This window comes from Bombyx mori, chromosome 28 (genome assembly GCF_030269925.1).
Source record: "Bombyx mori chromosome 28, ASM3026992v2".
Lineage (NCBI taxonomy): Eukaryota > Metazoa > Arthropoda > Insecta > Lepidoptera > Bombycidae > Bombyx > Bombyx mori.
In genome coordinates, this window is record NC_085134.1 from 1,174,686 (window position 1) to 1,197,638 (window position 22,953).

General features: G+C 38.9%; 1 protein-coding gene and 1 long non-coding RNA gene across 7 annotated transcripts; both read left to right on the forward strand.

Moving 5' to 3' along the window:
- The first annotated feature begins 291 nt into the window (after window positions 1-291).
- Window positions 292-3,697, forward strand: LOC119630746 (uncharacterized). The gene is made up of 3 exons (XR_005246422.2): window positions 292-538; window positions 1,433-2,851; window positions 2,955-3,697. It is a non-coding gene; the product is annotated as an uncharacterized LOC119630746 (long non-coding RNA).
- A 12,283-nt stretch (window positions 3,698-15,980) lies between these two features.
- LOC110386484 (uncharacterized) lies at window positions 15,981-22,676 on the forward strand. 6 transcript variants are annotated; one of them, XM_038021188.2, is made up of 4 exons: window positions 16,143-16,380; window positions 16,727-17,663; window positions 18,642-18,704; window positions 21,694-22,676. In XM_038021188.2, exons 2-4 carry the CDS (start codon window positions 17,339-17,341, stop codon window positions 22,476-22,478), a joined length of 1,173 nt encoding a protein of 390 aa, XP_037877116.1. In that variant the 5' UTR covers window positions 16,143-16,380; window positions 16,727-17,338; the 3' UTR covers window positions 22,479-22,676. The 6 variants fall into 6 exon arrangements, with proteins under 6 accessions (XP_062532716.1, XP_062532715.1, XP_062532719.1 ...); XM_062676732.1 differs by adding an exon at window positions 16,527-16,656 and having other exon boundaries at window positions 15,981-16,380; window positions 16,727-22,676; XM_062676735.1 differs by having other exon boundaries at window positions 16,014-16,380; window positions 16,727-18,704; window positions 22,158-22,676.
- The last annotated feature ends 277 nt before the right edge of the window (window positions 22,677-22,953 follow it).

The window sequence follows — 22,953 nt, forward strand, 5'->3', positions numbered from 1 at the left end:
TGCCTTTTAAAAGCATTATCTTGTACAGGGGAGAAGTTGAAGAAGTGTCTACCTGTAATCAGTAAGTTATTGTTGCAAGACTCACCGAAGTAGGGCTAGTTTTGGAAGTGGAAATGATATGAATATTACGGTTTTACATAACAATAAAACCGATATTATGTGCCGAGAAGGAAAACATACAGCATTGTATTATGAAGAAGCAGTGTGTACTTAGCTTAAATTCCTTGTCTATGTCCAACCATAGACAGTCAATTTAGTTCCATCTGTAGCCGCTAGGTGCTGCCAGCAAGTATAAAGGAAGCGCAGCCATCTTTGATCTTCATAGTCTTCACCATAGATTATGAAGAATTAGAATATGAAGACCAGGAAGAACTTCCTGCAATGCTGTATGTTTTCCTTCTCGGCACATAATATCGGTTTTATTGTTATGTAAAACCGTAATATTGATGTGCCTTTGGAAAACATACAGCATTGTATTATGAAGACGTGTTTGTTATCTGCTGGTGAAATTATTAAGCACAACGCTATGATGAAATAGGTAAGCTATAATAAAATTATGAAGCGCAATGATAATGTTCATAATTTATATAATTATTAAATCGAAAAAACACAGCTGTTAACTTTCATGTTAATTCGATAATTAAAAAATATTTATAAATTTGTAATAAACATTTTATCTTGTATATACAAGAAAATGTATAAATTGTATAAATGATGTATATACAACATGAGTAAATGATGAGTAAATGTTTTGAAAAAAAGAATCGTGAGGATCTTTAGGAAGCTCTATTATTCGGCAATAATTATTGTAAACGTTTGGATGATTTGCAATTGCCTCTAGAAAGTATTTCGTCCATTGGTTCATTATCAATCCATCTCAGAGGCTACTGCTGATCTACAACTTTTTAGAGATGGGTTGATGCCACTACCTCGTAAGGTTGAACGAAGACCAGTTTCCACTTACAGTACGGTATGCCGCTTTTGTGACAACACACATAGTTAGAAAAAAGTCCTTACGAATCTTACTGGGCATGTCTTTAGTTTCATGTTTAGAAAGCACTTATGCAGATTATTGACGAAAATGGATTTCAATTTTAGACCCAAAGACTGGTATCAGAAATATGTTTTTCTCTGTTATCAAAGAAACTGTCTTTAGAAATGTTGAGCAAAGTAAGGTTATTAACTCTGCGTCCAGTAGCCAGCAACATGGTTGTTGGTGTCCTTCAAGCTACCTTGAGGCGTGATCTGGTGGCTGGGTTTGAAGAAAACCAATTTAGAACTATTCTCGGATCTCATGTGAATGGGACTATACTTAGTAAAGTTGTAATAAATAATTGAATTATGTTTAGTTATTCCGATGGCTTTTTTAGAATAGCAATTTTTATTAGAGAGCTTGAGAATGCTTGCTGTCCTACATGTATGTTGTCCACAGAAAGTCGACAGCGCTGCTTTATGCAGAAGGATTGTTTTACAGGCAAAATTTTCTTTTTGGAAAAGAAAACAGAATTTGGCAACATCTGCAGACTTAGGATCAATTTTAAAACTGTAGCACCATATGCACCATCTTCTAGTTGCTGGTAAGTATGCTGGCAAAGTGGATTGACACCAGCTAATTTTCAATAAATCTTCTCCTGTGTAGACCAGTCTATTATTTGTACAACCTCCCCCCCCCCCCGTTTCTAAGCTTTCAGGGTTAATATTTACCCCGTGGAGGAGGCAGGTTTTGGATTTCGTGCGAGTTATCTAGCGTTCGGGATCTGAGGGCTTGGAAACCCAAATGCTTTCGCTCAGTCTGGAAACACTACCAGGTAGGTTCCCTAGACACTGTTGAAGTGAGTCAGTACTCTGGGGAAAAGGTTGAGAGGAGGAATTCTCCATGCTAGTTGCATCCTCTACGGTCTGCTGAAGGTATCCAATCTTGGTCGGCGAATGGGTTTATATCCGGATGACCCCACTTTCGAAAAACTTTTGTGGTCACTTGTGGTAAAAAGTGCCATTTCGCAGGTTGATTTCCTCGTGATAGCCTATCGGCTACGATGTTGTATCTCCCCGAGAGATTATAAGCTGACAGTTATTTTGAACTTATCGCTTAGTTTAAAAATCGAAAGGTTAACCGCTAGTGAAATACTTTCAGATTAATTTTGATTGTCACTACCATTGCAAATAGCTCTTTTGTGGTTGAGCCGTTTCAGTTGTTGAGCTGACCATAGACAGGACGTTAATATTTTGTCTAATTGTAACCCCTACCCATATCCGAAGCTTCCGTTGCCAGGAAATGGTTGGTTTTGTGTCTCGGCAATGTTTGACATGTGGCTCCGCGTCAGCACTGCATTTGTAACCCGTACACATGTCCGAAGCTTCCGTTGCCAGGAAATGGTTGGTTTTGTGTATCGGCAATGTCTGACATGTGGCTCCGCGTCAGCACTGCATTTAATTGTTAACACATGCAGGATGGCCTGTTTTTTACGGGGGTGTTTTTTCTTGAAACTTCGCAAGAAAATTTGCAAGTTAACATAGAGTGATGTAATTCCGTCAGAGTTTGAGCTAGAATGTTGTTGAGTGGCCACTTTATTTCTCGCAATTTTTCATCGAATCCCTAGCCATGTCATCTCTTGAACCAGTGTACTAATTGATTTTTTGTAAGGCTGACTTGGCAGCTCAAATAATCAAAGAGCTTCACAGCTTATGTGGCCTGAAGACTCAACTTGGACTTCTTTTGATGGACCAGGAGGGACTTGCGTAGGTGGGATAACACTCAACATCCCTTTGCACGCAATGTTTCCGTGACTGAGCATGCTATGCAAGCAAAAAAGGTGTATTTGTCTTCATGGACCAAGAGAAAGTCGCGTAGGTAGGCTAGCACTTCGACTTTGCACGCAATGTCTCCGTGACCGAGCATGCTATGGAAGCAAAAAGGTGTATTTGTCTTCAAGGACCAAGAGAAAGTCGCGTAGGTACGTTAACATTTGACTTCCCTATGTACGCAAGGTCTCCGCGACCGAGCATGCTATGGGAACAAAAACGGTTATTTGTCTTGGTGAAACAAGATTAAGTCGTGTAGGTAAGCTAGCACTCTACTTTGCACGCAATGTCTCCGCGACCGAGCGACCGAGCACCCTACATAATGGAAATTGACATGCCAGCCCAGATAATCCAAAATCTTCACGGCTTCTGCAGCCTGAAGTTTCAACTTGGATTTGTCTTGGTCGACCAAAAGGAAGTCGTCTAGGTAGACTAGCACTCGAGTTCCTTTTGCACGCAAGGTCTCTGCGACCCAGCATGTTATGGAAGCAAAAAAGGTTAATCCAAAAGTTTCACAGCTTCTGCAGCCTGAAGTTTCAACTTGGATTTGTCTTGGTCGACCAAAAGGAAGTCGTCTAGTAGACACTAGCACTCGAGTTCCCTTTGCACGCAAGGTCTCTGCGACCCGCATGTTATAGAAGCAAAAAGGTGTGGCTCTGAAGCCAGACCGAAGGGTAGGCATGTCATTTCATACTAACTCATAAGAAGGTACCGATTCCTTTCTGAAGGTACTGATACTGGTACTTTGGTACTGATCCTCAAGAAGTATCGACGAAATTTTGCGACCGATACTAGAAAAATGTTCCTGAGAAATGTTCAATTTTATCATCCAGTCCCATGGGTGGAGAAAGTTTGGTACCGAGGTGTCCGAAAACAGTTAGGTGTTTTATCTTTACGACCTTGTTCAACTATCGAAAATCGAAAATTGGACGCATTGATCCGTCGCTTTTCTTCCGTAGAAAAAGCATTTTTTTTTGTTTTTTGTTTTTTTTTTTTTTTTTTACGGTATTTGGTAATCATACATGGTTTACAAATTATTACAATTTTGGTGGCACTCAGTGCCTCCCGTCGGTGTCTTCAATTGCCCCCTCTGGATTGTGCCAGATGTTACAGACTATAATTGTTTATAATGTTTGGCTTGCCTTTTGTACGAGGTTGTGACAAATAGGATTGTAGCCCTCCGCGGGACTGAATAGATTTCAATTTAGTATTATCAAACAAAAATTCCTCAATGAGTGGTGCGTTGGCAACAGGATACTTTGTTAGAGATCACGGAAATTAAACTTTGACGTCTTATTTTTATCCATACGGCCCTTTTTTCCGCATACAATTTAAGACGCTTTTACGGGTAACTTGTACGACGATTTGCCAAAGTTTTCAGTAATTATGTTACAAAGATTATTAGTTTAAATCTGTTGTGTTTTTGTCAAAATTTCCGTATTGACGAGATCAATTTGTTTACAACAATTTTCGTTACATTTAATTGTTACACACAGTTGATGCATTATTAGATTTACAACGTCACTGACCTGGTGGGATAACGAGCCGATTCGAAGATCGACCGTTACCTTTGAAATATTTATATATATTCAAAGGTATTTATATTTTAGAATTCTCTCATTCTCTCTCTCTCTCTCTTCTCTCAAAGTTTGAAAGTTCATCATATTGCATCGATATATTGAAAACATAGACCTATATAGTAGGGACACGACATAATGTTCTATACGTACAATTGCTTATATAAATAGCACCCATTTTGAAGGCACATACATAAACATATATCTATCTCGTTCTTACTCAGCACTTTAACTCGCAGGAAAACAATATAACAGTATTTCAGTGCGTACATAAAATGAAACATGAATATACGTAATTATCTCCGTCTCCGTCTAATGAGGCCGAAAATCCGCCATGTTTAGCGCGCCAAATGTCATTGTCACGTCAGTTCGGCCGTCTGTTTTGGGTTGTACATTATTTATTGACTTTGATATCGATTTAATATGATTGATTATATAAAATTTCATAATTTATCATGCTTAAAACATACAAAAATAATAATTAAAACGTATTTTATAGGATCTCAAGAAAGTCGATGCCCTAAAACTATTAGCTATATGTACATTTAAATTCATTATGGAGCCCTCATCCGAAATTTGCATTTTTCGGTCGGAATCTATTGATCATGACACTAATCATAAATACCACTTTAAAATATGTCATCAAAACATATTTAGACATTCTGTTTAGATATTTCGGGAAAAGGCTACCGACAAAATCTCTTCGGAACTATTTAAATAAAATAGTTTTATTCCGCAGTGAGTAAAACACTATTGTAAATTTGTTAAATATTTAATAATTACGTGATTTTAGAGAGGAAGTCACAAGGAATGACGTTTGTAATTAATGAATAAATGTTCTGTAGGTGTTTTTTTTTTCACGCGGTCCCTTGATAAGTTTAAAATTTTAATCACTCTCAAGCGAAAGTGATTCAAATGGTGCGGCGCACCTACCTTGGGGTGCGCTGTGGTAGTATGTTACGGACTTTAGAGTCAGCAAAACAATTAAAATAGATTGTTATAGTCTAAGAAAAACACGTACTCAAAATACGATAACATTTAGCATGCTAGAAATGGGCTGATGGCTTTGAACTACGCCATATCTTTATGTTTTGCGACAAACGACAACTTTATAAAATCAGTGTAGCAACTTTTAAAAATTATCATATCGTTTACTTGGCAAATTCGAAGGACGAACTTGTCTTAGATTTCACCCATCTAAATCATATCATATTTGCACATAACAATATACCTACTTACTTCCCATTAAAGTATAAATTCTACAAATAAATAATACTCAACAATATTTAAAATAAAATGAGCCAAGATCGTTTATCGATAAAACCTGATAACATTGAAATCTTTTGTACAGCACTAAAGCCGCCATGTTTTGTGGCCAGATGACGTCACAGTGGCACGAAATTTTGGTTGACGTTTCATTTCCATAGGTTTCCTACTTCATTGATTGAAAATTAAAATTTAAAATGAACAATTTGACAGTTCGGAATAATCCCTTGAAAAATCAACTGCTATCTTCTAACTTAACCTAAAAATTTTAAACAAAATACTGATCTGATACTTTTTTATTGTTTTAATCTCGTAAAATCTTTCTAAAAACATGAATTTTGCGGAGATGAACAAGATACGTCCAATGTTTTAAAGATTTACTAGCACGCATTTTTCGGTTGCTTACATTGTATAAAACGTAGATTGGTAATAGAATACTAGAATGGTTTTAAGCTTTAATTGAGTTCGGTACTTAGTTTTTAGATCATGACAATGTAGGCAATCGCCTACCTGATCGAAAACAGTCATCGTCAGTTATGACCATCAGCAATGCTAGAGTCATTTTTTTTATCTATGCTGGTAGCCTTGAGATATATTAGCGTTAATCTAGCGTATAGGTGAGCTCTCGGGGCTCAAACCGGAGGTGTTACTAGCACTAGCCCTAACAAGAGCAGTGCTTCGCAGAATCTATTACCGGATCGGAAACGCGACCCACTGAGAAGATCCGGGAAGAAACTCTGTGGGCTGTGTCTGTCGGTCAGTAGTAGTACTCGCCGAGCCCTTCGTCGCAAGCGACGGGTTCAACGAGGAGAGAGTCATATCAAAGGCGTTGCCTAATACTATCTATTATTAACAAAACTTAATTATATCATAGTTTTTAAATATAGATAGTTTTAATAGTACTCAATGGATTTTAATGTTTTTGTTTTATTTCGTTTCTCAATTATTTAGAGCTTTGTTTGTTTTTTTCTGGCAGAATAAGACAAGATGAACTAGTTTTGTAAAGGTTAGCTAAGGTAGCTGTTCACTAGGCACTTTGTTAATGAAGACGTTTCTGATAGTTACACTGGGCTGAAGAAACTCAACTTCCAGATGCATTAGGTACCTACATACTCTATGAATGTGACAGTCTATAAGAGCCACAAAGGATCTTTTGGGTGACGGATACACGGATTAAGATGTCTACATGAACGTATCTCTAAATCGTCTTGTAAAATTCTTGTGAGCTGTATTTGAAAATTGACTGACACAAGATAACCATCGAAAAATATCGATCTTTTAATCGATCTGATTCGAACTCTTGAGAATCGATTTACAAACGAAATCAATTGACAAACAAAGAAAATATAGACGACGATTAGATTGTCTTAGCCTGTAAAACATTATAAAATTTAGCCTATTGCGATAATAAAAATAATAATGTCGTATCTAGTAAATTCATCTTTAAATCAACGCGTCATGAGTTTGGCTCCGTTCCGGCAGACAGTTCGATACAAACGCGACATTCTGACGCCGTTCTCCATAAACTTATTACATTCGAGATAGAGTTTTAAATTGTTTGCGCGCTATTCCTATTTTCACTATAACCTATGATCTGTACATTATTTTAAACAAGCAATTATCATTAAAATAAGCCTGTGTCTAAGAAATGGATCTGAATTACTGGTAGCATATCCTATTTTGAAGTTATAGAATCAGTGCACAACATAGGGAAATGCCATCTTGAATCAATTGTTATGCGTTTTTTCGCGTTAAGTTTTAATTGTAGGTGTAAGTCTTTGTAGGACGATTAATGAAACAAATTTTCGCGTAATGATCTAAATATGACACCTCAAGTTTTAGAAACCTACATTTCATATATTATGTTAAATTAGGGGTTAAAGTATGAAATTGCCGATTTATACTGAAAATTTTAATAATTTTTTTTCATATTTATTTAATCAAAATATCTACTATTTTTATCTATACATTGCTGCCATCTAATAGGAAGGTCATTTATGCCTTTGCGATACACCTCTGGTGATCTAGATTCTACAAACTGTGTGAAAGCATTGTGTACTGCCTCCTGGGAAGAAAAATTGTTCAAATCACGAAAAAAATGGTAGTCCATTAGAGCAAGGTCTGGCGAATACGCAGGGTGACGAATGGTTTCTAATTGCAGCTTCTGTAGAGTTAAAACTGTTTCTCGTGCTGTATGAGGTCTCGGGTTATCATGGAGCAATAATGGTAATTCATGAATCGGGGCTGTTTCAGTGGAAGTTTTGCTATCGTTTTTCGGAGTTCGGCACAGTAGACATCTGCCATTAATACTTGACTGGTCTGGACCGGAGAAAGCTATAGCGAATAGCACCATGCTGAGACCACCAAACAGTTACCATTACCATTTTATTAGTAAGCTTTGCTTTAGGACACTGTTGCGGCGTTTGACCTGGGGTCAGTCATTGCATTTTTCGCTTACGGTTATCGTAAAGAATCCACTTTTCATCATATATCACAATTAGATGCAATATTCCTTCATTTCTGTATCGATTCAACACGCGTTTCTTTCTGCAGATCAGTCAAATCATGAGGCACCCATTTTTAATTTTTTTTATTTTATTCATTTGACACAAATGAGATGCAAATATTGTTGGTAAGGTAACGTTAAACCATGTAGCTAATTCTTCGGCAGTTTGGCTCGGATCGGCTACCACCATCTCTTTCAATTCATTGTTATTCACATGTGTGGGCGGTCTTCCACTTGGTTCGTTCTTCAAATCAAAATTTCTATCACGAAAGCGTTTAAACCAAAATCGCAAGGTACGTTCATTAGCAGTCCCCTCTCCAAAAGCAACATTGATATTGCGAGCTATTTCTGCAGCGTTAGTTACGCGTCGGATCTCGTATTCAAAAATCACTCGAATTTTCGAAGTATCCATCTTTTTTGTTTAAGCTGAATAAAAAAAACAACTGTAAGTCGATACATAAATGTTGCACATTTTTTAAAAGAAGAACCTAATAGGTACCATTTGAAAAAAGGTTCACTCAAAAATCCGAAGTACCTATTATAATAAAACGGCAATTTCATACTTTAACCCCTATTATTTTTCTTTTATTTTGGTACCTATTGACATTTTTTCTCATTGAGGAAGATAAAAATTGAGAATTTCTAATTTATTTGCAACATCAACTAGTTTTCTAACAGTAAGCAAACGAAATACAAATGAAAGAAAATCGCCTCACAAAATAGAGGAGAAAATGTCCCGATATTATTTTCTCGAAATCATTCATGCATCTAATGTAGTAATGTAATAACTTTTCTATATTTGAAGATAAACTTAAATATTTTTGAACTGATAGGTAGATTGTTCTTGTTTATTTATTCTATTAAAAACTTCTTGATGAAAAAAGAGTCAAAGTCAAACCTAGAGTACCTATTTAATGCTATTTTTTGTTATTTAATTTATGTGGACTTTAAAAAATTCGCTGAACTTTTTTTTTATTGCTTAGATGGATAGACGAGCTCACAGCCCACCTGGTGTTAAGTGGTTTCTGGAGCCCATGGACATCTACAACGTAAATGCGCCACCCACCTTGAGATATAAGTTCTAAGATCTCAGTATAGTTACAACGGCTGCCCCGGTTTCGGTTTGGTAAGGTGGGGCAGCCGTTGTAATTATACTGAGACCTTAGAACTTATATCTCAAGGTGTGTGGCGCATTTAAGTTGTAAATGTCTATGGGTTCCAGTAACCACTTAACACCAGGTGGGCTGTGAGATTGTCCACAAGCCTGGGGCATAAAAAAAAAACATCCAAAATGCACGGTGGTGTCGTATCTCGAGTGATTTAATTCAATTTAATGTAATTTTATTGGGTTCCATTTCACATTTCAAACATCAGAATTGCGTTTGATCTTTGTTCCAGAAAATATGTTGTTTAGACTAAGACCCCTTTGCGTGTACAACGACAAACGAACCAAACAATGAAAACCCTTTTGTTCAACTTATGTAATGGTTTTTGTTGAAGTATGTAGTATTTTTTTATCGTTTCTGTTCTATTTTGTTTTCCCTTACAATTAATAAAAACCATTGGTCGTCCTGTTCGCATGCATATACCATACCTGATCCTGTAGACCGAATGGTGGTAAATAGTCGACGTCGCCCAAAGCACGTTATTACGGATCCTCCCGATCCATTAACGGTGCTTTTAGGTACCACAAGCACCGGTCACCGTCCTCGTCGAACCTGTCGCTTGCGACGAAGGGCTCGACGAACGAATTAACCCACAGACACAGCTCACTGAGTTTCTCGCCGGTTCAGTGGGTCGCGTTTCCGATCCGGTGGTAGATTCTACGAAGCACTGCTCTTGCTAGGGCCAGTGTTAGCAACGCTCAGGTTTGAGCACCGTGAGTTCATCTACACGTTAGCTAGCGATGCTGATCTATATCAGCTCAAGGCTATCAGCATAGGTAGGAATAAAAAAAAACACATACATTGTCTTCTAGGTTTTAACGTAGCGGCCTCCCCCCGGTGAAGGTCAAGGGGCGACCTGAGGGGGTGAGGCCGCGCGGCGCGCTACCAGCACTCTAGCGCGCTGCCGTAGAGTAAATAGAGCGACCGGTCGACGGTGTATAGCGTCCCGACCCGGCAGGCTGGTTCTGGTCCAGCGGGGTATTCCGAGACACCAGCGGCACTATCTGGGCTGCCCGACGGGCTGCCGTACCGAGACGGCCGACGTTTCAGAGCCTTCGATTCGCCTCGAAGGCTCCGTCGGCTCGGCGTCCTTGGGGTGAGCCGCGCCGTCTGGTTGTAGTGTTGACCGCGGTAGCCCCCCTACCTCATCCGGGTTCTGACCTCGGAGGGGATCGAACGTCGGGTGTAAGAGTGCAGGGGAGTCGTTTAGTGGGTGGGCCCTAAAATCCTTGGGCCCGCGGTCTGCTCACAACACCATGCAGATCGTTGAGTCTCACATACCCCGCGCGCCCCTTTTGCGCGGGGACCTCGTAGGAGGTTCGGCCCCCTACCCGAAAAAAAAAAAATGTTTTAACGTTAGAGTATCCAATTTATTTGGGACTTTTAGTTCTTTTGATTGGCATTGACCGTCATTGCTCTTGTTAGGGTTCGTGTTAGCAACATCGTCAGATTTGAGCCCCGTGAGCTCACTTAATAGCCCGGCGACGCTGACCTGGTCTCTCTAGACTATCAGCTTAGATAGAAAAAAAAAGACTGTCATTCTGGATTTCGTCGTTCTTCAAATCATGTCCGTTAAGGTTTTTTAGTTCTGGCAAAATTGGATTCTGCGCAAACGCATTCTGGCTCGCAAACAGATTGTACTCTAATGCTGAGCATTATTTACCAATTATTTATCGGCATTCCTACGAAATTTTTCGCAAAAAAATAATCGAAAACAATTTATTAACACCAGAAAAAAATTCGCAATTAATGAAATTGAACGCTCAATGTATAATGGATGAAAGGAGCTTGCCTTTTTTTACAAAGCACCTTTTAAAGGGTTGTTTGAGCCCTTTTCCATTCCTTAAGGGTTATTTTTTCTATCGGTTCTCGTGTTATTTTTGTTAAGAAAGTTTTTTTTTTTGTACAGTAATGGATACGGTGTCGCGATCACTTAGCGAGATGCTGTCTTATTGGCACCTTTTAAGTGTTGCGCTAATTTATGTCGATAATTTGACTTTAGAAATGTTTATCTATATTTTTTGTTGAAGACTTTTTAAGATGGCCGCTATCTAGAGACGTGGGTATTTTAAGAGACGCCATTTTAAAAAAATGAGTATTGTATTCATGGCGATTGTTTGTACGGTATTTGACTCAAATAAATTTTTAGGTTTTTAATTAATTTATTGCATAGACCAGTGAATGATCTTACAGCGCACCCGGTATTAACTAATTATAGGAGTCCATTAGCATCACAACTTTAATGCCGCCCCGCATCTCAAGACGTGAGGTCTAATTTTAAATTATGCATAACGGTAGTACCTACTCGTAAAGGCTCATAGGATGCCCTACAATCAGTAATTACGAAAATTACTGGTGGTAGGACGTCTTGTTAGTTCGCACGGGTAGGTACCACCACCCATCCTATTTCTGCCGTGAAGCAGTAATGCGTTTCGGTTTGACGGGTGGGGCAGCCGTTATAAGCGAGACCTTTAGAACTTTGATAGATGTCTATGGGCTTCGGTAGCTACTTAACACCAGGTGGACGGTGAGGTGATCCATCCATCTAAGCAATTAAATAAATAAAATATTATGTTGTCGCGACACTTTTTGTAAATAATAATGTGTTCTACAAAGTCGTAGTACCTACATTATTCTATCTCCAATAGTTTTCGCAGGGCACGCCATGAAAAGAATCTTTTAGGTATTTTTTTTACACCTTGGATTACATTATTGGAGTTTTAGTAAGGATCCCTATTATTTTTTTTCAAAAAAGAATATAGCCTATGTACTCGGGAATAGTGTAGCTTCCAAACAGTGAAAGATTTTTTTAAATCGGTTAAGTAGTTTCGGAGCATATTCAATACAAACAAACAATTATTTCCTCTTTATAATGTTAGTATAGATTAGAAATATCGGTGTCTGCCTGCGGGATTCGAACACCGCACCGGCGCGTTCGCATCGCTCTGTTATATCCGGGCTTCGATACCGTAGATATGCAGACCCTACCGTATTCCTGCTGCATCAGCTCTCTCGTAACCTTATCCACACCATACCTCATTATAATTCCCACTCACTCAACCCGTCGCTTGTGACGAAGGGCTCGACGAGTAAATTAACCCTCAGACACAGCCCACTCAGTTTCTCGCCGGATCTTCTCAGTGGGTCGCGTTTCCGATCCGGTGGTAGATTCTGCGAAGCACGGCTCTAGGGTTCGTGTTAGCAACGTCGTCAGGTTTGAACCCCGTGAGCTCACCTACTAGTTAAGGTTACGCTGAAATAGCCTCTCAAGGCTACCAGCTTAGGTAGGAAAAAAAAGGCAATAACCATAACGCAAAAAAAAAATTCTAGGTCTATTAAAATCATTTCAATCCTACAGCTACATTCGTTAAAATAGAAAGTTTTTTCAGTTATTTCAACTTTAAATTATTTTACTGTAAAGTTCACGCATTGTCGCTTAATCACGTTTGCCTTTCAAGCGTCGATATGTTCAACGCACAGATCATAGAAACAATGATCTGTGGTTCAACGCAATGAAATGGAGGTGTGAAAGGGACATTAGCTTAAGCGGCATTTTTGCAACTTTACAGGAGAACCATTTAAAGTTTAACACTTGGAAAAAAATATCATAACAACAAAAAACTTCTTCAGCTATTTGAACGGAGTAAACTTAATTGAAGCTCAATTAAAAACATCGAACTGTTGATGCTAATACCGTATAAAACAAAGTCGCTTTCTCTGTCCCTATATCTGTCTGTTCCTATGTATGCTTAAATCTTTAAAACTACGCAACGGATTTTGATGCGGTTTTTTTAATAGATAGAGTGATTGAAGAGGAAGGTGTATTTGTATAATAACATCCATTAAATAGTGGAGAAAATAATAATAAATTACAGTTTCCGAAGCGAAGCGAGCGCGGGTCGCTAGTACCAAATAAAACGCACCTTTAATTGTAAAAATAAATGTCACGTATTAAGCGAAATGTCGCTTAAACCAAAAAGCCTTTCACCGCTCGAAATATTTATATTCCAACAACGTTAATATTATTCCGGTAACTATTATACAATGGGTGGGCCGTGATTTCATTTATCTATCTTAAAAAATTCTTTTCCTACCTAAGCTGATGACCTTGAGATTCTATTTCAGCGTAACCCTAACAAGTACGTGAGCTCACGGGGCTCAAACTCAAGAGCAGTGCTTCGCAGAATCTACCACCGGATCGGAAACGCGACCCACTGAGAAGATCCGGCGAGAAACTCCGTGGGCTGTGTCTATGGCTTAATTTACTCGTCGAGCCCTTCGTCGCGAGTGACGGGTTCGACGAGAACGATGACCGGTCTTAACAATAAACAAATACATTGTAATATCAGTTATCACCCGTTATTTATTTGTACTAAAAACATCCAGAACAACATTCCCTATGGGATTGTCTATACTAATATTATAAAGAGGAAAGATTTGTTTGTTTGTTTGTTTCGAATAGGCTCCGAAACTACTGGACCGATTTGAAAAATTCTTTTTCCATTAGAAGCCGACATTGTCCCTGATGAACATAGGCTACTTTTTTTAATTTTTATTTTATTTTTATTTTTTGGTTTCATGTGTGTTTTAATGTTTCCGAAGCGAAGCGAGGGCGGGTCGCTAGTTCATTAATATATTCATCTGCTGCAGTTTTTTAAAGGAGCATTAACAAATAAATTTCAAAATAGTTTATGCCTATCTGAACATATCGATATCTTAACATCGTTATAAACCCTTCACTAGAAACGGATTCGAGTTGATAAATAAAATATAGGTCGCGGCACCTGCTGGTTCTCACGTCCGGCTGCAGACATCGATCGATGCACCCGTATTCATAATGTAGCTCTCGTCTCGTTATAACGAAGCGACGGTTAATACGTAATCTGTATTATTGGTCTCTGATAAACAAACCAGTGCTACCAACCACGCTTTGCATTGAAATTAGGTTGGTAAGCATTAAATACGACCTACCTACTACTGAACTGAAGTTATAATGCCGGCAATCATCGGTTTAAAAAAAAAAATGAATTGCTTTATAACTGACGTTGACCTCCAAACAAAAACTTACTTAATGCACCTTTAGAATTTAAATTGCTTAACTAAAAATTTTAAGAATTTTTTTATGCTTCGAGCGAATTATAAACATGTATTATAAAATCAAATTTTTAAAATTCAAAATTTAATTTAAATTTTAGCCTACAAAAGAGAAAAGTGTACTTTCAGTCTTTTTAAAATCTGTTAAATTAGAGTCGTAACTGAAAAATTACAATTCTTCAATTACGTTTTTAGCTTTTACCAAAAAAAAGGAAAGAATTTAGATCCACTTCAATTCTAAAGGTGCGATATGTTTTATGTAGGTAAAACAAAATGCGCTATGAAATTTAAGAAAGTACAGAAAAATTAATAAAATATTAAATGTGTGTAAAATTTTTGTAATAATGAAATGAAAATCATAGAATCAAAAAACGGATGAAGCAAATATAACTCTAGTAGAAGGAACAGAATTAGTTCATCCCTATGGCACTGTGAATCTAGCCCCTTGAGGTTACTAGAATAGGTAAGAAAGAAACACCTGTGGCACTCGGGGACTGCTGCGGTAAAATTATTGCATAGCATTTTTATCAACTTATGCAATTATAATTAAACAATAATAATTTAATATGAAAACAATAATAAGACCACGCTATATTATAAACATTAACAAAAGCAAAACATTAACTGTCCCCTTTACACTCATAAGCTAGACCGCGTGAGAGAGAGATGTACAGATTTTTCATGATGCGCCTGCAGTGGGACGTCACGCCGCACATTTGTTCACAAACACTACACAAGCGCAACGTGTGACTGTGTTGAACGCGAGCTGCATGGTAAGCGGAGTGGGGGGTGTCAGGTCTTATTTTCGTTACGGAATTTCTTAATTCGGTCGTCGCGCTCAAAGCTGTAAAACACATTGCAGCATTTAAAACCTTAACTATTAATTTTTAATACTAATAACGTGGGAAGTGTTTCTTTCCTTATTTAATTTAGTATCCTATTTTAATAGTTTATGGCGTTGTTTTTTTAATCTTTCCACTTGCTACTATGGCGCCACCTTAGTTGGCTGCCCTTTAACGGACACTTTTTAATACATTGAGATTGTCCTCCTTACTTCTACCCTCCGTAAGTGTGAGAGAGGGGCAAGAAGAAGAAGAAGAAGAATGACAGACGCACTGCTGCAGAATTATTAGTTGTCTAACAACTTCATTGAAAAAAGTTCTATAAGTACCATCAAAAATCCGTTTAATACGTTGCAGTTCGTAATAACGAGCTCGAGAACAGGTATATTTTTAGCTCGGAGCATTTGCTTGAAGCAAAACGAAGCGTCAGTGATATTCGGCATGCGATATGTAATTCACACATTCACGTGTTCCGTTTTATATTTATAGAAGTCGGTTAATCAGTTAATAATTGGGTATGCGTAGTTGAAGGATATTGACTGGTTTATATGGATTTAATCGCTTGGTCGGCCAATTAATATAGCCCGTGATTCTAAATGGGGATTTCAAGTGTTGATAAATCCTATTAGTTTATAGGAAGAAAAACATATTATTTAAATAACCTTCTTTCAATGTTGACGAAAGCGTCTGCACGTTTTCAAAAACGTATAAAAGCCTAGGAATATCTAGGAATACCTAGGATTTTTTAAGCGTGCTAGATATTAATGGTTCAGTTTCTCCAACGTGTCTCTGTTAGAGAAAATACATTATATTAGACTGTATGCCACCACACCTTTGTCTTTCCAGTTAGAAAAATAGAACTACTACTACTAGGTACATAAATAGTGGACTGTCTATCCTGTCAGCTGTCATAATGTTAACCTACTGATCAAAAACTAATATTAAATTTAAAAGAGACGTTCCTAATAGTTGACATTGGCGAATTCATTGGCCGCTTTTCGTCAATGCTTGTTCATCTTGAAGAATGAGTTTGATTGTAAATCATTTAGGTCATTCGTACATAAATCGTTCGGACTGTCTCTTATTTAGCGTTTTCATCTGAGACATCGCACGACACGACGAAATGGGTAAACGACTCCGATTTTTTAATTATGTATATGAAGCGTTTTTTCAGTACATTACAATTTACGATGTATCCTCCGTAGCTATTATTATGAACATTTTGCTAATTTATGATCAGGTGGTACATCTGCTCGTCTAAATATTGTTACAGGCTGGGGTTCAGGATACATAAAACTTCCACGGAAGTACAAATTAAAACTCTATTTAACACTTAGTTCGCTTAACGCGTAATTCGCTTCTTCCGCTTCGCTTCAGGTGATCCGTTTGCTGTTTCGCTTCGAGTAAGATCCGATTACTAACTGCCTTCGTGTCATTTCTGCAACGCTTATATAGTCGATACGACATCCCTAGAATTATCGAGAGCATTCCTGACTGTCGATGCACGGACATCGACGATCGCGCGGCGCGGGCGCCGGGAGGAGGACAGCGGCGCGGGGTAGCGGATTGACACCGGCTTCGTCCCTTCGTGCAGCAACGCCGCCCGCGACACTTACTTGTTTTTATCTTGTTTTACTCTTTTTATAAACTTACCAAATACTACAGTCCACTCTTTTATTTTATACATCACCGGTCTACCCCAGAGCAGTTCGAAACATGGTCCTTTAGTTTTGTCAGCTTAAAACTCACCGGAATAAAACCTGTACAACAAACTGTCGGCGTTGGTTGGCCATATAAAAACGAACGGACGTTTTACTGTTCACTACGTTGAAGCTGCAAGGAGTCGTGAATATTGGACTTCGGAATATTGGACGGATTGCATACCTGAGTGAGTTCGTTCCAATCAGACAACCTTTATTCCCTCATATTTTTGCCGTTTAGCGCATTCAATTTTTTACCTAATTTTCGCCTCAATTTGCCAAAATAAAAACTACCCTCATCTTACAATCAAAATTCATTCTTATTCTTTAATTCTTATTTAACTATTCTTATTATTTCTGTTTATTTTGCTTATTATAATACATTATGAGCCAACATTCTGAGGATTTAGATACTCTTATTAAGCGACGAGGTGCAATTAAAGCCAAACTTACTATTTTCAGAAATTATATTAAACCTCTTAGTAGTTTTTCTAGCTTGACCGACTTACAACGTTTTGAGTTGGAAGGACGTTATGAGCGTATTCAGTGTTTATACAACGACTTCGACAAGTTACAGACGGAGATCGAGACGTTGTTGGACGCACCCGATGACGACTTTAAATCCCGGTGTGAGTTCGAGGACCAATACCATCCTACGGTGGCACTGGCGCGAAGCCTGCTTTCAGCAACTACCAACTCAGAAGGTTCAGGTAGGGTACACACAAATGTTCGATTGCCCAAAATTGATTTGCCACATTTTGATGGTAGCGTTCAGGGTTGGCTCGAATTCAAAGATACCTACATTTCCCTCATCCATAATAATAAATGTAATGATGATATTATGAGATTTCATTACCTTCGGTCCTGTTTACGCGGCAGCGCGGCTTTAGTTATTAAAAATATAGATTTTACCAGTGAAAATTACAATAACGCTTGGGACTTGCTATGTCAGCGGTACGACAAGGACCAGCTGTTAATACACAACCACGTTCAAGCGTTGTTTAGTGTTGCACCGTGCTCCAAAGAGTCCAGTAAAAGCTTGCGCTACCTTATTGATGTCACAAATAAAAATATTAGGGCATTAAAAACTTTAAAGCAGCCAACTGAACATTGGGACACATTAATCATCTTTATGATCTCACAGAAACTAGACAGCAGCACAAGCCGATACTGGGAGGAGCATCGTAACAAACTTTCAGAGCCCCCTACTTTAAATCAATTTATTTTTTTTATTGAAAATCAAATTAACCTGCTTGAAAAAATAGAAGAAAATAGTAAAATCAACCTTAAATCTAAAGAAACAAATAACAATAATTACAATAAAAAATCTACAAATTACATCATACAATCTAATAGCAATCAAATTCAATCAAATCATTCGAAATGTCCATTATGTAATGAAAATCACTTGCTTTACACCTGTGAAACATTCAGGAGCTTACCTACTGAGGTGCGCATTGAAAAGGCAAAGAATTTTAAAGTTTGTATGAATTGCTTACGCTTAGGTCATACTGATAGAACGTGCAAGCTATCCCATTGCAAGTACTGCAAAGCACGACACAATACCCTTTTACATTCAGAGCCTGAGCGTAGCGCAGCGTCAAACCCCATGCCAGGCGCTGATAATGTTGCTTTTTCAGCCAATTTTGAACACAGTAATACAGCTTCTTTTATATTGCTTTCCACAGCTATGGTGAGAGTGCGTGGTGCCGATGGCACTAAGCACCCCGCCCGAGTTTTGCTGGACAACGGTAGTACCGCCAACTTTGTCACAGACGCCTTTTCATCCAAGCTTGGGCTGTCACGACACGGTACTAGCTCCACTACAATCACAGGTATAAACAATCAGACCTCTTATAGTACACAGTCTTGTAATCTCACGCTCGAGTCCTATTACGGTAATTATACAGTCGGCTTAGGTTGTCTAATATTGCCTGAGGTAACAAAAGTATTGCCTTCGCGTTTCATACCTAGAACTCATGTCCCTCTGCCTTCGGGTCTACATCTAGCTGACCCTACATTCAACATTCCGTCAGTCGTAGATATACTTGTAGGGGCTGAAATCTTTTGGCAAGTATTATTACACAATACCATCGATTTAGGTAAGAATCAACCTACACTTCACGAAACGAAATTAGGTTGGATTGTTTCAGGTCTTGTGGCTTATTCTCCACGCCTTCAATCTCAATCTCACTTCTGTAGTCTTGTCAAAAACGACGTCAATTTTAATATAGAACGTTTTTGGGAACTCGATTCAGTTCCATCAAAACACTCACTCACAAATGAAGAAAATGCATGTGAGCAACATTTTCTTCGTAATACTTATAGAAACGACGATGGCCGCTTTGTAGTTTCTATTCCATTAAAAAGGGATCCTCAAATATTAGGAGACTCTCTTCAAATGGCTATAAGTCGATTTTTATCCTTAGAGCGACGCTTTCAGCGTGATTTAGGTTTCAAGCAGCGCTACGTTGACTTCATGCATGAATACCTAAAGCTAGGGCATATGACTAAGGAAAGTGAAGTTCGCAATTTTTCAGAGTCATCTACTGACAAGGGAGTCAGTTATTTCATGCCTCATCATGGAATTATTCGTGAGTCCAGCACAACTACAAAGCTGCGAACGGTCTTCGATGCATCTGCGATCACAACTTCCGGCGTTTCACTGAACGACATCCAAATGATTGGTCCTGTAGTGCAAGACGACTTACTTTCCATATTGCTACGCTTTCGTCAGCATAGATATGTAATCTCAGGGGACATTGAGAAAATGTATCGATCTATAGAGGTAAACCCCTCGCAGCGATCTCTTCAACGCATTGTTTTCCGCGATAATCACAATGCTCCCCTCAAAGTATATTGTTTAAACACGGTGACTTATGGAACAGCATCAGCGCCTTACTTAGCCACGAAATGCCTGACCAGTCTGGCTTCGTCAGCTGTAAGTGAAGACGTCAAACATGCAATAATTCACGACTTTTACGTTGACGATCTTTTAAGCGGTAATAGCACTCTCTCAGGTACTATTGAGTTGTGTAAAGGCGTGATTGATACTTTGTTATCAGCTCAATTTCATTTACGTAAATTTAAATCAAATGATTCTCGTATCTTATCAGCAATAATGTCAGAACGTGGCGACGCTTCCACTGACAATATGTTAGACTTAAATAGTGACGTCAACACTTCATCTAAAACATTAGGTTTGCAATGGTGTTGCAATGTTGATATGCTTTCTTTTTCCATTAATATTGACATCTGTAGTAAAATTACAAAGCGTCACGTGTTGTCGGTGGTAAGTCAAATTTTCGACCCACTAGGCCTGGTAAGTCCGTGCGTTGTCGAAGCAAAAATTCTCATGCAACGACTTTGGATCGACAAGTACAACTGGGACGACGTAGTGTCTCAAGACTAGTACTTTGTCTTCTCTTAATCAGCTGAAGATACCTAGATTTATTTCATGTAGTGACTCAACAAATAACGAAATTCATGTCTTTTGCGACGCTTCAGAGAAGGTTTACGGTGCGTGTCTTTATATCCGTTCAATTAAAGCTTCAGGGTCTATTTGCGTACGACTTTTGGCTTCAAAAAGTCGCATAGCTCCTATTAAGCCCACCACAATACCGCGACTTGAGCTTTGCGGAGCGTTAGCAGCTACAAGACTGTGTACCAAAGTTCGTGACTCTCTAACCATGCGTATAGACAACGTTTATTTCTGGTGCGATTCCACAATTGTATTGGCGTGGTTGTCGACGTCGCCTAATCGACTTAAGCCTTTTGTGCGCAACAGAGTCAACGAAATTCAAGAGAGTACGATTGGTTGTACTTGGAGCTACGTGCCGTCGAAGGACAACCCGGCGGATCTTGTTTCCCGTGGGCTGAAGGCTGATGCTATCAGCACCAGTTCACTGTGGTGGTCGGGCCCGTCTTATCTATTTAAATCACAAGAATATTGGCCACAAAAACCCAATATGAAACAAGATCTACCAGACGTAGTTTGTCATGTAGTTAGTAGTAATGTCGATACGCTTCATACTAATAAAACTCATGGTAGTTCCATAATTCATCATCTTATTACTAAATATTCAAATTTACGCTATTTACAAAGAGTAGTTGCTTACATACTTAGAGCGATATATAACTTTAAAAACAAATCAAATAAAAATATAGCTAATCTATCTAATGAAGAACTACAAATCTCATTAAATCTCATTATACATAATGCTCAACTTCAAATGTTCCCCGAAGAATATTTTATATTGAAATCAGGGAAGTCCCTACCACGTAGCAGTCGTCTTATTTCATTAACACCATTTATAGATAGTAATTCAATTTTACGCGTTGGTGGTAGGCTTGACAACTCCCCATATGACTTTAATATAAAACACCCTATAGTTCTTTGCAGTAAACACGCTTTGACTAAATTAATATTCCATTTTGAACATTTGCATCTCTTACATGCTGGACCACAGCTCTTACTAACTCACATACGCCAGAGTTACTGGCCCTTAGGAGGCAGAAATCTGTCTAAGACTGTCGTCAGAAACTGCTTAAAATGTTTTAGGTATAGAGCACAAAATGTTCAACCCATCATGGGTCAATTACCTAAAACTCGTACTGATTTACAATTTCCTTTCTTGAATTGTAGTGTGGATTATGCTGGGCCAATTTTGATCGCTGATCGTAAAGGGCGAGGCTGTAAATTAGTAAAATCATACTTATGCATTTTTGTGTGCCTTGCAGTAAAAGCTGTTCATATCGAGCTCGTCACCGCATTGTCATCGGAGGCGTACATAGCTGCTCTCAAAAGATTCGTGTCTCGTCGAGGCAAGCCCCGCAGCATATGGTCCGACAATGGGACAAATTTTGTTGGTGCTTGCAACGAACTCAAAGGCGTCCTTTCAAACTCAGACATTGCGTCATTCATGTCTCAAGAAGGCATAGATTTTAATTTTTCTCCACCTTATTCCCCTCATTTTAATGGTCTGGCTGAAGCAGCGGTTAAGGCCACTAAAGGCCATCTCAAAAAACTCCTCAGTCTTACTCACCTCACGTATGAAGAAATGTCTTCGTGCTTATGTCAAATTGAGGCCATTCTAAATTCCCGTCCACTTACTCCTATTTCCTCTGATCCGTTAGATTTAACTGCCCTTACTCCTGCTCACTTTCTGATTGGACGACCGCTCACGTCAGTTCCGCACCCGCAGATTACCGACGGCAACATCACGCGCTTGGAGCGCTACCAACGAGTGGAACTCATCAGGCAGCATTTTTGGAAGCGCTTTATTAATGAATACATTTCTCTGCTGCAGCAGAAATCTAAATGGTCCACCTCTACAGGGAGCTTGATACCAGGGACGCTAGTCCTTGTGAAGGACAGGACGCTACCGGCTCTGTTGTGGCCTTTGGGCCGCATTACCAAGACGTATCCGGGCAGCGACGGCATCACACGGGTCGCAGAGGTCAAGACGAGGACGGGGACCGTGGTGCGAGGCTTCAACTCCATCTGCCCCCTCCCTCTTCATTGAAGTACCCATATATACTTCAACCCGGGCAGTCTGTCGATGCACGGACATCGACGATCGCGCGGCGCGGGCGCCGGGAGGAGGACAGCGGCGCGGGGTAGCGGATTGACACCGGCTTCGTCACTTCGTGCAGCAACGCCGCCCGCGACACTTACTTGTTTATCTTGTTTTACTTTTTTTATAAACTTAACAAATACTACAGTCCACTCTTTTATTTTATACATCACCGGTCTACCCCAGAGCAGTTCGAGACACTGACCGATCGAGGAGTTTCGATATGCGTTTCTGCTATTTGATAATAGATGGCGTTGTACGTTGTCTTGAGCGTTCTCGATTTTACTAGTTCTTTTGATATTCGTTTCTGCTATTCGACGATAAATAGCATTGCTCTTAACGGTGCAACAATAGAATGACGTGACGCATTTAGTTAACTATCTTAGCATCTGATTGAAATTAATGTGAGGCCTGTCACAAACTC